Source organism: Mustelus asterias, chromosome 13, assembly GCF_964213995.1.
Source record: "Mustelus asterias chromosome 13, sMusAst1.hap1.1, whole genome shotgun sequence".
Taxonomy (NCBI): Eukaryota; Metazoa; Chordata; class Chondrichthyes; order Carcharhiniformes; family Triakidae; genus Mustelus; species Mustelus asterias.
Window position 1 is genome coordinate 17,477,967 of NC_135813.1, and position 13,244 is coordinate 17,491,210.

The 13,244-nt window shown below is 44.1% G+C and overlaps 1 protein-coding gene across 4 annotated transcripts in view; it reads right to left on the minus strand.

Moving 5' to 3' along the window:
• The window catches only part of ralgps1 (Ral GEF with PH domain and SH3 binding motif 1), a 758,896-nt gene that overhangs the window by 451,864 nt on the left and 293,788 nt on the right, over nucleotides 1-13,244 (minus strand). For all 4 annotated transcript variants that reach the window (XM_078226428.1, XM_078226430.1, XM_078226431.1 and 1 more), the window contains one exon: nucleotides 9,741-9,867. In XM_078226428.1, the coding sequence (XP_078082554.1) occupies nucleotides 9,741-9,867 (127 nt within the window). The remainder of the gene's footprint in view (nucleotides 1-9,740; nucleotides 9,868-13,244) is intronic.

Here is a 13,244-nt window from a genome sequence, read left to right on the forward strand (position 1 = left end):
GTCTTTGGGACTGTGGGAGGAAACCGGAGCACCCGGAGGAAAACCCACGCAGACGCGGGGAGAATGTGCAAACTCCGCACAGACGGTGACCTGAGCCGGGAATCGAACCCAGGTCCCTGGTGCTGTGAGACAGCAGTGCTAACCACTGTGCTGCCCAATGCACTGTGAAACATTGGCTCCAGATGGATTCACCTCTGTACTTGCTTTAAATCGGTCGGTAACTTTTGACGGCTTCTGCCGATAAAACGGTTTCAGAATGGGGGCTCGGTGTAGGATACAGCTAAAGGGAATGATTTCAGTTTATGAAATAGCAGTATTTCTGAGCTAAGGTAAATAGAAATGACTTAACAAAGTGCAGCAAAGTCAAAGCTCATCAGATGCTAATTATCGGAACATGGCTTGAATTACAGTTCTACAGCTGGAATTTTCCCAGATATTTGACTGGGCTTCCGAATCCAGCTGTGGATTTATGTATGGCCAAAGAACGCCAATAGCACAGGTAGCTCAAGTCTTTGCTTAGAATCTTCACTACTGAGGTACGAAAGGTCTGTTCCGATTGATGGCAGGCTAGTCGAAACATTTACAGAAATGTGGAGCAGTCTCCAATGCTGTGAGTCAGAATGTAAACATGGAAATATTTACTCCTTGGCTTTGCATTTTCAGACAGAATGGTGAGCATTGAAAAAAATGTTTAACGGCTCATTTTCGAGAAAGAGAAAACATTTTCCTTTGAAGGCAGCAACTTTAGATTCAATCGACATCCTTTTTTTCCGTTGCTTTGAAATGTGGCTTCCATGAAGAACTCTGCAATTTAGTCACAATTAAACCCTTCAAGTGGTGGTGACACAGATGTGGCCAGGCCCATCAAACCGCTGCCATATTACTAAAGCAGGCTGAAGCACTTGAAATCCAAAGATGTGTAGGTTAGGTGGATTGGCCCTACTCAATTGTCCTTTGGTGTCAGACGAAATACATGGGGTCAGGGGGATAAGGCCTGGGTGGGATTGACGTCAGTGCAGGCTCAATGGGCCAACTGGCCTCTTTCTGCACTGTAGGAATTTTTTTTTCTATTTATTCGTGGGACATGGGTGTCACTGGCTGGCCAGCGTTTATTGCCCATCCCTACTTGCTCTTGAGAAGGTGGTGGCGAGGCGCCTTCTTGAATCGCTGCAGTCCATGGTCTGTGGGTTGACCCACAATGCCGTTAGGGAGAGAATTCTAAGGTTTTGACCCAGCGACTGCAAAGGAACGGCGATACATTTCCAAGTCAGGATGGTGAGTGGCTTGGAGGGGAACTTGCAGGTGGTGGTGTTCCCATGTATCTGGCTGACATGCGTTTCCAGACTCACAACAATGTGGTTAACTCTTCATTGCCCCCTCAAGGACAATTAGGGATGGACAATGAATGCTGGCCCAGCCAGTGAAATGCATATCCCATGAAATAAATTTTTAAAAGCTTCTTTTTAATTGATTCATGGGACATGGGCGTCGCTGGCAGACCAGCATTTATTGCCATCTCTAGTTGCCCTTGGAGGACAGATGAGTGTCAACCACATTGCTGTGGCTCTGGAGTCACACGTAGGCCAGCCTGGGTAAGGACGGCAGATTTCTTTTCCTGAAGGACATTAACGAACCAAATGGGTTTTTCTGACAATCAACAATGGTTTTGTGGTCATTGGTAGATTCGTAATTCCAGATTTCTTTTTTATTGAATTCAAATTTCACATCAAAGATGTGCGGGTTAGGTTGATTAGCCATGCTAAAATTGCCCCTTAGTGTCCTGGGGTGCGTAGGTTAGAGGGATTAGTGGGTAATATGTGTAGGGATATGGGAGTAGGACCTGGGTGGGATTGTGGTCAGTGCAGACTCGATGGGCCGAATGGCCTGTTTCTGCACTGTAGGGTTTCTATGATTCTATGATCTGCTGTAGTGGGATTTGAACCTGGGTCCCCAGAACATTAGCTGAGTTTCTGGATTAATAGTCTAGTGATAATACCACTAGGCCATCGCCTCCCCAGTTGCCAAAAGATGTCTCCATTTTTAGTCACACCCATAATAAGACTACACAATGATTGTAGGCACACAATAGCATCCCATTGTCCATGATGGTCAAAGGACATACATCAAGGTGTTTATTTATTTGTCAACTTTTACCAAGGGAAAGTTTGCTTCATTGTACGCGGTAGATTGTAACTATGTTTACAACATAGAGAGTGCAAGATTCACGGCAGACTCAAATTGCAAACATCTCTAATAAAAGAACCAACTGATATTATGAATAATTACAACTTATGAATAGGAAGTGGTGTACAGTACTGGGCTGAGAAGGAAATAAGCAACTTGGCAAGCAACATGTTGCATCAGCCTACTGCTTCAAGGCCATTTTTTAAAAATTCAATCATGGGATATGGGCATCTCTGGCTGGCCAGCATTCATTGCCCATCCCTAGTTACCCTTGAGAAGGTGGTGGTGAGCTGCCTTCTTGAATCGCTGCAGTCCACGTGCTGTGGGTTGACCCACAATGCCGTTAAGGAGGGAATTCCAGGATTCTGACCCAGCGACTGCGAAGGAACGATACATTTCCAAGTCAGGATGGTGAGCGGCTTGGAGAGGAACTTGCAGATGGTGGTTGAAATCACAATAGTGCCAGTTTTGATCTGGTCTTGAACAAAGCTGAGAAAAGCATTATATCTAGTATTAGATACAGTGTATTGACTCCAAGTCAATTCACCTGCTTTAGTGAGAGATTGTACACATGGGGCAGACAAGCTTTAATGAATGAAGACCCTTTGATTCACATAGTCTTGGATGGAATGGAGGGGAGAGGGGGTCCAATCGATTATTAACACTGGCTCTCTCCCCACACAAAATAAGCAAACATTTGACTTTTGTGAGAAAGTGCACAGTAAAGGTGGTTTTTAAACGCATATAACTATATATACTTAATATAATAAACTTCTCAAAATAATGTCTTGCTGGGGTGGCATAGTGGTTAGCATTGCTGTCTCTCAGCGCCAGGGACTCAGGTTCAATTCCGGCCTCGGGTCACTGACTGTGTGGAGTTAGCACATTCTCCCAGTGTCTGCGTGGGTTTCCTCCGGGTGCTCTGGTTTCCTCCCACAGTCCAAAGATGTGCGGGTTAGGTTGATTGGCTATACTAAATTGACCCTAGTGTCAAGGGGATTAGCAGGGTAAATGTGTGGGGTTGCGGGAATAGGGACTGGGTGGGATTCTAGTCGGTGCGGACTCGGTGGGCCAAATGGCTTCCTTCTGCACTGTGGAGATTCCATGATTCTATGAAATGAAACCTTAAAGGAATCCCAATTTATTCTGTGTACACAGTATATTAAAATATATTTCTTACTAGATTTCACAAAAGTCTAATTATAAATGCCAACAGTTGTTGCTTCTATATCGGAGTGACCTTCACAGCAGAGATATAGGCTCAATTTTAACACATTCAAAACACATCCATTTACATAAACTTAGGCCCATATTTACTGTCAATATATTGACTGATCAGATGGTGAGACATTGAACAGCCTCATTTTCAATGCAATATCCATATTCAATTTGAATTGAGAGAGAAAGAAGAAAGTGAATCGGAATAGACCTCACCGACATCCAAAATCCTTCACACTACAGATAAGGCGGCACGGTGGCACAGTGGTTAGCACTGCTGCCCCACAGCGCCAGGGACCCGGGTTCGATTCCCGACTTGGGTCACTGTCTGTGCGGAGTTTGCACGTTCTCCCCGTGTCTGCGTGGGTTTCCTCCGGGTGCTCCGGTTTCCATCCATCTGAAAGATGTGCGGGTTAGGTGCATTGGCCATGCTAAATTGCTCCTTAGTGTCAGGGGGACTAGCTAGGGTAAATGCATGGGGTTAGGGACTGGGTGGGTTTGTGGTCGGTGCAGACTCGATGGGCCATTTGGTCTCCTTCTGCACTGTAGGATTCTATGATTCTATGACTTTGGAAGTGCAGTAACCAACCTGTCGACACACAGCAGCCATTCTGGTACATCTGATCAATAGCCACAAAATCAATAAGCAGTTAATAGAGGACCAATTTTGAAGATTTCACCACAAAGTACCCAAAGATCTCATTAAGACCATAAGATATAGGATATAGGAGCAGAATTAGGGCAGTCGGCCTATCGAATCTGCCCCGCCATTCAATCACGGCTGATATGATTCTCATCCACATTCTCCTGCCTTTTCCCCTTATTGATCAAGAACCTACCTATTTCTGTCTTAAAGACACTCAATGACCTGGCCTCCAGAGCCCTCTGTGGCAATGAGTTCCACAGATTCACCATCCTCTGGCTGAAGAAATTCCCCCTCATCTCAGTGTTAAAGGAGTGTCCCTTCGCTCTGAGGTTGTGCCCTCAAGTTCTAATCTCTCCCACCAGTGGAAACATCACCTCCATGTCTACTCTATCCAGGCCTCTCAGTATTCTGAGAGTCTCAATTAGATCCCCCCCTCATTCCTTCTAAACTCCATTGAGCATGGACCCAGACTCGTCAACCGCTCCATATGGCAAATCCTTCATTCCTGGGATTATTCTTGTGAACCTCCTGTGGACCCCCTCCAAGGCCAGCACATCCTTCCTTAGGTATGGGGCCCTAAACTGCTCAAAATATTCCAAATGGGGTCTGACCAGAGCCTTATACATCCTCAGCAGTACATCCCCGATAGCGGGAACAATTATCATGTCAACTATTGGATTTGACCCGTGCATAAAATCAATAACCTACATTACTGTTCTCGAACATCTAATCACTAACATTACTGCTTTGCCAACCACCTTCCCCCCCCCCCCGCCCCCAACCCCACAGCTCCAGGTTAATGAGACAGGCTTTTAAAAGATATTTTAAAATTTATTTTTAAAGTTTATCTTTATTATTGTCATAAGTAGACCTACATCAACATTGCAATGAAGTTACTGTGAAAATCCCCTAGTCGCCACACTCTGGCACCTGTTCGGGTACACTGAGGGAGAATTTAGCACAGCCAATGCACCTCACCAGCACGTCTTTCGGACTGTAGGAGGAAACCCAGAGGAGCGCCCAGAGGAAACCCACGCAGACACGGGGAGAACGTGCAGACTCCATACACAGAGAGTAACCCAAGCTGGGAATCGAACCTGGGTCCCTGGCACTGTGAGGCAGCAGTGCTAACCACTGTGCCGCCCCACACACAAATGCATTTGAAAGAAAAAAAAGTCAACTTCCTCCAAGCAGAAGCAAGTCAAATCCTCTCTTTTCCATTTTGTGCTACTTCTTACAATTAACCTCGGCGCACTTGGAAGCAATCTAGACCAAGTGACACAAGATATCAGTGGCAGGCTTTTCTAAAACAATAAACACTTCTCGCTTCAGCCTCAGCACCTCCCGACCTGAGCCACGGATGCAAGTAAACCCAACCCCAAAGGGACACCACTGAAGAGAAGACCAGGATTGCCTTTCATTAGAGCAAAGTCTAGTTTACAGGAAAAATACATGTAACTACTCCTGGGACGCTACCTTTTATTAATCTGTAACTCAACGGTTGATAGATCCCTCAAGACGTCAGGCCAATATCTGGCTGCTGTCAAAGAAACTAATGGGATGTTAGGTTGTATAAAAACAGGCAAGTATAGATCAAAGGAAATAATGCTGTCATGATATAGACCACTGGCCACAGCTGGAGTTTTGTGCACAGTTCTACAAGCTACACCGCAGGAGAGATCTAGCCAAGTTGGGGGAAAAAAATACTATGGGCACCGGAGAACAACACATGAGATAGACTCGATGAGCCAGAATGTTTCTCACTGGCAAAGAGACGAGTGTGGGAAGACATGATTGAAATATTCAAATTAATGAATGCTGATGACCAGACAGACCTGCAAGAATCAATGTGAGACCAGGGGATTTTCATCGTAACTTCATTGCATAAGCCCACTTGTGACACTAATAAATAAATGAAAGAAATGAAAGGACATGTACGTGAGCCGGGAAGACATTGATTTGACGCATACTGAAATGGTAATCAAGGGAAATTAGAGACAGGAGCTTGCATCTGTCTGAAATAAAATTAGACAAGTACTATTCGGGGAGGAGCGACTGAATGCATGCGGTTCGAGACTTCCTATGTCTTCTGTTGCGAAATGAAGCAAAGTCAAGTCATTGTTGAGGTTGTGCCCAAACGCCTCCCTTTGGATTGCAGACAGCATTGGAAAATCAAAGTCTGCTTCAGTTTTGAAAATTTAAAAGAGTGGTTCAAATAAAGTTCTTAGACACAGTCTGTCTAGAATCATCGGCTAAGTGCAACACAAAATTAATCAGATGCAGCTTGCAAGCCCTCCTGTCAGAACTGCCACTAAAGGATTTAAGCACATGGACCAGCGGAGAATTTAGTAGCAGCCACAACATAAAAATAAGAGTTCAGGTTTCCACTCATCCAATTTGTCAATTTTACTTCATGACAGCGAAGCCGAGTCCAGCTACAGACAGTGGGCTGTTCACGTTCTGGGGCCTAATTTACTCTCTCTTCCTCTATCGTCGGGACAGCTAATGTGTTCGGAGAGTACTGGCTGGGAACAGACTACAACTGTGAATATCAATTTGGGCAGAGTCTCAACTGCAAAACTGAGTGGTCCAAACAGGTATCGTACATTGGATGTAGACCTTCTGTGCAGAATTCAGATGAAGGAGTCTGCACCTCTGAACAAAGGGGTGGAGGGAAATGATTGACAGCTAGCTAGCATCTGTCCAAGGTGACACAAAGTTGCACTCTCTCTTTAGGTGCCGAATGATTGGCCATGCATTCCTGCCACACTCTGCTCTTTATGTTCAATTTCCAGTGCAGTTTTTCCCCTCACTAAATCTTACTGCAATCGTCACGTGCGACCGCCTCCTAAATTATCCCAATGATTTTGCCGTCTGCCCCATCTACATTCAGCGCTCGTGTGTGAAGAACTTTCTGCAATTCATTCTCAATTAGCCTTTTGGCAGCTTGAATCTTTGACCTATGTTCAATGGTCATACTTTAACCAAAGTAGAGATTCCGATTTCCCTTTTCTGTATTGTTTTGCAACCACTTCCACGATTAATCCACTTCCTTCTACAAACATAGGGACATAAGAACTAGGAGCAGGAGTAGGCCATCTGGCCCCTCGAACCTGCTCCGCCATTCGATAAGATCATGGCTGATCTTTTCGTGGACTCAGCTCCACTTACCCGCCCGCTCACCATAACCCTTAATTCCTTTACTGTTCAAAAATGTATCTATCTTTGCCTTAAAAACATTCAATGAGGTAGCCTCAACTGCTTCACTGGGCAGGGAATTCCACAGATTCACAACCCTTTGTGTGAAGAAGTTCCTCCTCAACTCAGTCCTAAATCTGCTTCCCCTTATTTTGAGGCTATGCCCCCTAGTTCTAGTTTCACCAACCAGTGGAAACAACTTCCCTGCTTCTATCTTATCTATTCCCTTCATAATCTTATGTGTTTCTATAAGATCTCCCCTCACTCTTCTGAATTCCAATGAGTATAGCCCCAGTCTACTCAGTCTCTCCTTATAAGCCAATCCTCTCAACTCTGGAATCAACCCAGTGAATCTCCTCTGCACCCTCTCCAGTGCCAGTATATCCTTTCTCAAGTAAGGAGACCAAAACTGTACACAGTACTCCAGGTGTGGCCTCACCAGCACCTTATACATCTGCAACATAACCTCGCTGTTTTTAAACTCCATCCCTCTAGCAATAAAGGACAAAATTCCATTTGCCCTCTTAATTACCTGCTGCAGCTGCAAACCAACTCCTTGCGATTCCTGCACAAGGACACCTTGTGCATGAAACCACCGACCTCTTCCATTTAAAAGTCAAAAGGTTGTGATGTGGAACAAAGGGCACTGTTAATTTGAGGACTTATTTCTGTTGTCGATCCCAACCAGTGCATGGAGACCTGCAGTGTTATCAGTTCAGTTTTTATGGTGAAGGACAATGCGTTGCCATGCATGTTGCAATCTGCAGCTATGGACACTGATGGTAGAGGCTCCGCCATTCTTTCCGTCATATGGTTAACCAGGAATCTCTCCCATTTTCCCCGTCCACCATTGGCGTGTGTTTGGAAGGATTTTGCAGGCTGACACTCAACCTCTTTGGCCACGTTATGAATGCACCTTTGTTGGGGCCATTCATTAAGTTGAAGAGACGAGAGGACAGCGCTGGTATGAGCTTTAAAATGGTTTTCTTTTATTGAAAAAAAACTTGAAGAATTAACATGAGAGAAACAGAAAGCGAGCTTAGAGGTTGGCTTCTCGACCAGGTCCTCTACAAAAAAAACATGTACTGAAATAAGCGGAATCTAAGAACTGAACTGAACTCACACTCTAAAATCAAAATATATTTCAACCCTTATCTTGTTATTGGAAGTTTTTCGCATGCTGTCTCCATCTAAAAAAACAATCCTCGCAGCTGCTGTTATGGGAAGCTGTTGTTTGTCTGCATTGTGTACCCTTCAGGAATGCAGTCAATTTTAGCTAATCCGTCATGCCTTCTGATTCTACATGTAGTCAAGTTAGCTCTAATTGTTCCGCTTAGCAGAGTTAGCCAATCCCTATAGTCTAGCATTTAAATGTAATTGCGCATGGGCAGAAATATCTTTAAAATGAAGTCGTTGCGTAGACTGAAGCAAACAGGGCAACACACACACAGGATCCCTCAGCCTTCCTTGGCCATCAAGTCCTGGGGTGGAACTCAAACCTGGAGTTCTTGGTTAAGAGGCAGGGGCACTACCAACTGTGCCCTGGTACGTTACTGTGCACAGCCTGGAAATCCCCTTGATCTGAAACGTATGAAGCTTACAGGTCGCAACAGGTTCAAAAGGTTAAAGGTAGTTTTGAAATTATCCGCTTTGCAGCTGTTGCAAAGAGCCATGTGCAGTCCTCAATCAGACCGACCATTTATTGCTTAATAAAACTGGGTTGCGGCTGAAATTTGAGAGGCTGGTTCATTTGCTTACATCGCGCACATCAACTAAGTTAGCAAAATAAAAATACATTAATTGAAATGGAGTTCAGGGAGGATTCTCTGACATATTTTGCCGGTTACCTTCACAATGAGATTTCAGGCTGGAATCTTTGATTTTTTACATTATAGCCATCTTATTGACAAGTAACAGGTCAAGGTGCAAGTCAGAAACCTGAAGCCCTGGCCAAGCATTCCATCAAGCACTGAGGCGACTGGAAATAATCCCTTCAAACATCTGCAGTCAGTCATTTGTGACACCCCTGCCCGGTAAGCAAGTCCAACGGGAGAAAAAACTAACAACAAATGGTGCCCCAAGCTACCACGACACGGTATCCAGTCAACATAACAGCATTATTCGTGTCAAATAAAATCACAGATTGGCTGGAATTTTGTAGCAACAAACTTGAGGTTAAACATTTCATTTTCTTAAAGCATTCCTTTTTTATTATTGTTGTAGAACAAAACCTTCACTTCCGATGAAAAGCATTCAGTTGTATCTGGTAGAAATGATGATCAAGAGACCCAAGACAAAGAAGAGATGACTCTCTCAGCACCAGACATGACTGCAGTCTGCATCACCAGCCTGACATTTGCAATGGCAACACTTCAAAATGTGGCATGTGTTCCACATTATCTACCCTTGTTACTGGCAGCTGGAGTCACTTTGCAAGATATCAGTTAGCAGCTGAACGTACTTCCTTTATTAGTCAAAGAGAAGGAGGACTTACCCAAGTAAGGGATGCAGGGAACCATCCTCAAGCTGCTGATGAATTCGCGCATTCTCTTGTAGTTGTCTTCTTTAGTCACCAAATAATCCAACTTCTCAAACGTGGCTTTGTCTTTTCGACTGACTAGCTGCGAAACAAAACCAAGACAACCTTAACTGAGAAGATCCTTCGTCAAATGAAACAGCTGGTCACATTGCAGATAATGGGTTTAATAGCATGGGAATAGAGAGAGATACGTATGGGATGGAATACAGGTGTGTAAAAGGGCATTAAGATGTTGGCTGGGATTCTCCAGCCCCGCCCGTGGCTGGGATCCTCCAGCCCCGCTGCTGTGAATGGCGATTTGGCGGAGTGCCAAATTCTCCGTTCTCGCTGGCAGCTGCAGCGGGATGTGTGAGACGGAAGAATTCCAGCCGTTATTTAATCCGGCCGTTATTTGTATAAATTATCGACAAGTGAGCACGCTCATTGGGTAATGACTTGTGCATCCCCCAAAACAACATTTCAATTTAATTTTGATAAGTTTGTGTAATTTTGTTTAAATTTCAGCACATCTTTAAGGGATTAAATCTGATCATTCATTAATTTGTTGTTCATAAAAGAATGTAAATAGATATTTAAGTTTCCATCAAAGATTTCATTTTTCTTTACAATAACATGGAAGTGCCCCTTTAAAAAGGCATTGATTATTTGTTGAATGGATGTTTCACATGTATAAAAATAAACTTGCTGCTGGGGATTGTAGAGTTAAAAGCTATACAGTTTTTAAAAAAAGTTTTACTCCATTCTAAAAGTTACAAAGCCAGTGCTCAGAGTGGACAGGGGAGAGGCAAATCCATCTCCTTGTTTGCTCCAAAAGCCAAGTTCAAACTGAATCCAATTCATGGTCTCTACAAGAGTGACAAACAAAATCCAAGCTGACAAGATAAGACATTAGGCGGGATTTTCCAGCTGTGCTTGCCCCCCAAACTGGAAAATCCCACCTGAGGTCAACGGACCTTTGCATGGTCCGCCCCCCCCCCCCCCCCCCCCCCCGCTACGATTCCCGTGGCGGGCAGGATGGAAAATTCCCCCCCCATTGCACCTCATCTTGGGCTCGATCTGATGCTTGATCTTAGCCAAAAGGCTGTTAAGAACTATCCAGTTGGAACGTCTCACGTTTTAAAAAACTCCTCCTTCATCTTTAGGCGACTATCGTCTGCTACCACGTTAAATTTCTTACAGTAAGAAGTCTCACAACACCAGGTTAAAGTCCAAAAGGTTTATTTGGAGTCACGAGCGTTCGGAGCACTGCTCCTTCATCAGGTGAGTGGAGAGGTAGGTTTCACAAACACAAAAGACAATATGTATAGACAAAGACACAACTGCAAATTAATGGTTGGAATGCAAATGGTTGCAAGCCTCGCATTCCAACCATTATCTGGCAATTGTGTCTTTGTCTATATATGCTGCGTTTGTGAAACCTACCTCTCCACTCACCTGATGAAGGAGCAGCGCTCCGAAAGCTCGTGATTCCAAGTAAACTTGTTGGACTTTAACCTGGTGTTGTGAGACTTCTTACTGTGCCCACCCCAGTCCAACGCCGACATTTCCACATCAAATTTCTTAAAGGTGAAGGAGGATACCATGGGTAGATTCTCTGATTGTTCATGCCAGCTGGATTCTCTGGTCCCGCTGCGGTGAACGAACATTTGACTGAGCACCAAATTCTCAGTACTCACTGGCGGCAGCAGCGGGGTGGGAATGGCCAGAGAACTTCGGCCCAGAAGTCAATCTTTAAGTTTTAGAATTAACCGCAGAGTGAAAATGCACAGCTCCTAAATCTACAATAGAAAGGGGGAAGAAAAGCAAGTGAAACAGCTTCACAATGAAGTAAAATAGATAGGTAGAATGGCTTGGATATTGAAAGGCGGTTGTTTTACACATGAAAGCCAGTGTCTGTAACAATATTCATCAGTATAATGAAGTACTGTTCCTGAAGTCCTGGGGCGAGTTATTATACAGGATAGAGCTCAAAGACTGAGTATACAACAATTAGAGCAGGATTCTCTGGCCGTGCTCACCCCAAAGCCAGAAAACCCCACCCGAGGTCAAAGGGCCTTTGCATGATACATGCCCCGCCCAATACGATTCCTGTGGCAGGTGGAATTGGAAAATTCTGCCTTTAATCTCTTTCCAGCATTGAAACTAAAGCCTTCTTAAGGCTGCAAAAAAAGTACATTGGCTGATTCTTTGTTCATGTATTTTGCACATTTTCCTGGTGATCCTCGTTTACTGTCTTCCAATTTCCTTTTTGCCCACCTTTTCTTCCCAATTATGGTTTTTAAAATTAATTCATGGGATGCGGCTGGCTGGGCCGGTATTTAATTGCCCATCCTTAATTGCCCTTGAACTGAGTGGCTTGCTAGATCATTTCAGAGGGCATTTCAAGAGTCAACCGCATTGCAGATTTAAAGTCACATGTAGACCTGACAGGGTAAGGACAGCAGATTTCCTTCCCTAAAGGACATTAGTGAACTAGATGGGTTTTTACAACAATCGGCAATAGTTCCTTGGTCATCGCTAAACTTTTAATTCCAGATTTTTATTGAATTAAAATTTCAACACCTGCTGTGGTGGGATTTGAACCTGGGTCCTCAGAGCATTACCCTGGATTTCTGGATTACTAGTTCAGTGACGGTGGCACAGTGGTTAGCACTGCTGCCTCATAGCAGTAGGGACCCGGGTTCGATTCCCGGCTTGGGTCACTGTCTGTGCAAAGTCTGCACATTTTCCCATGTCTGCGTGGGTTTCCTCCGGGTGCTCCAGTCTCCCCCCCTCCTCCCCCTCTGAAAGACGTGTTGGCTAGGTGCATTGACCGTGCTAAATTCTCCCTCAGTGTACCCAAACAAGCGCTGGAGTGTGGCGACTAGGGGATTTTCACAGTAACTTCATTGCAGTGTTAATGTAAGCCTACTTGTGACACTAATAAATAAAATTATAATAGAGTCTCCTCTCAAAACATCGAGGTATCAAAGTATTCCGTGCCATTTTCTTCTTTTCACACAATGTCATCTTGATGAACTAAGTGTTTTAATGCTGCAATGTGCTCTGAATGGACTGCTGTGTATTTCCAGCATTTCCTACTCAGCATTCAGCATTTCTACTTTCCCCTTTTTGGCATGTTCGGAAATTAGTCATGTTGGTGTCGTGTTTTGAACTGATTTCATAATCCAATCAAATATATCGAATTTCACTTGTATGAGATTAACAAGGTGGCTAGTGAGCTAGTTATATTTTCCTGGGAAGACACTCAAACAAAATGTTGACGTACTTACTCCCGCCAATAAATTACTACTTTATTTTGCCATCATCCGTTTTATGGATCTTCTTCTGAAGTAATAAAAGCAATTTTGATAAGCTTCCCAGGAAAGACAGAATCCTTGCAAAGAAGGATTTATTCAAGTTAAAGTTTAAAACTAATCCACTAGCTCTTTCAGAAAAAACTTGGCATTTTGCCTTTGT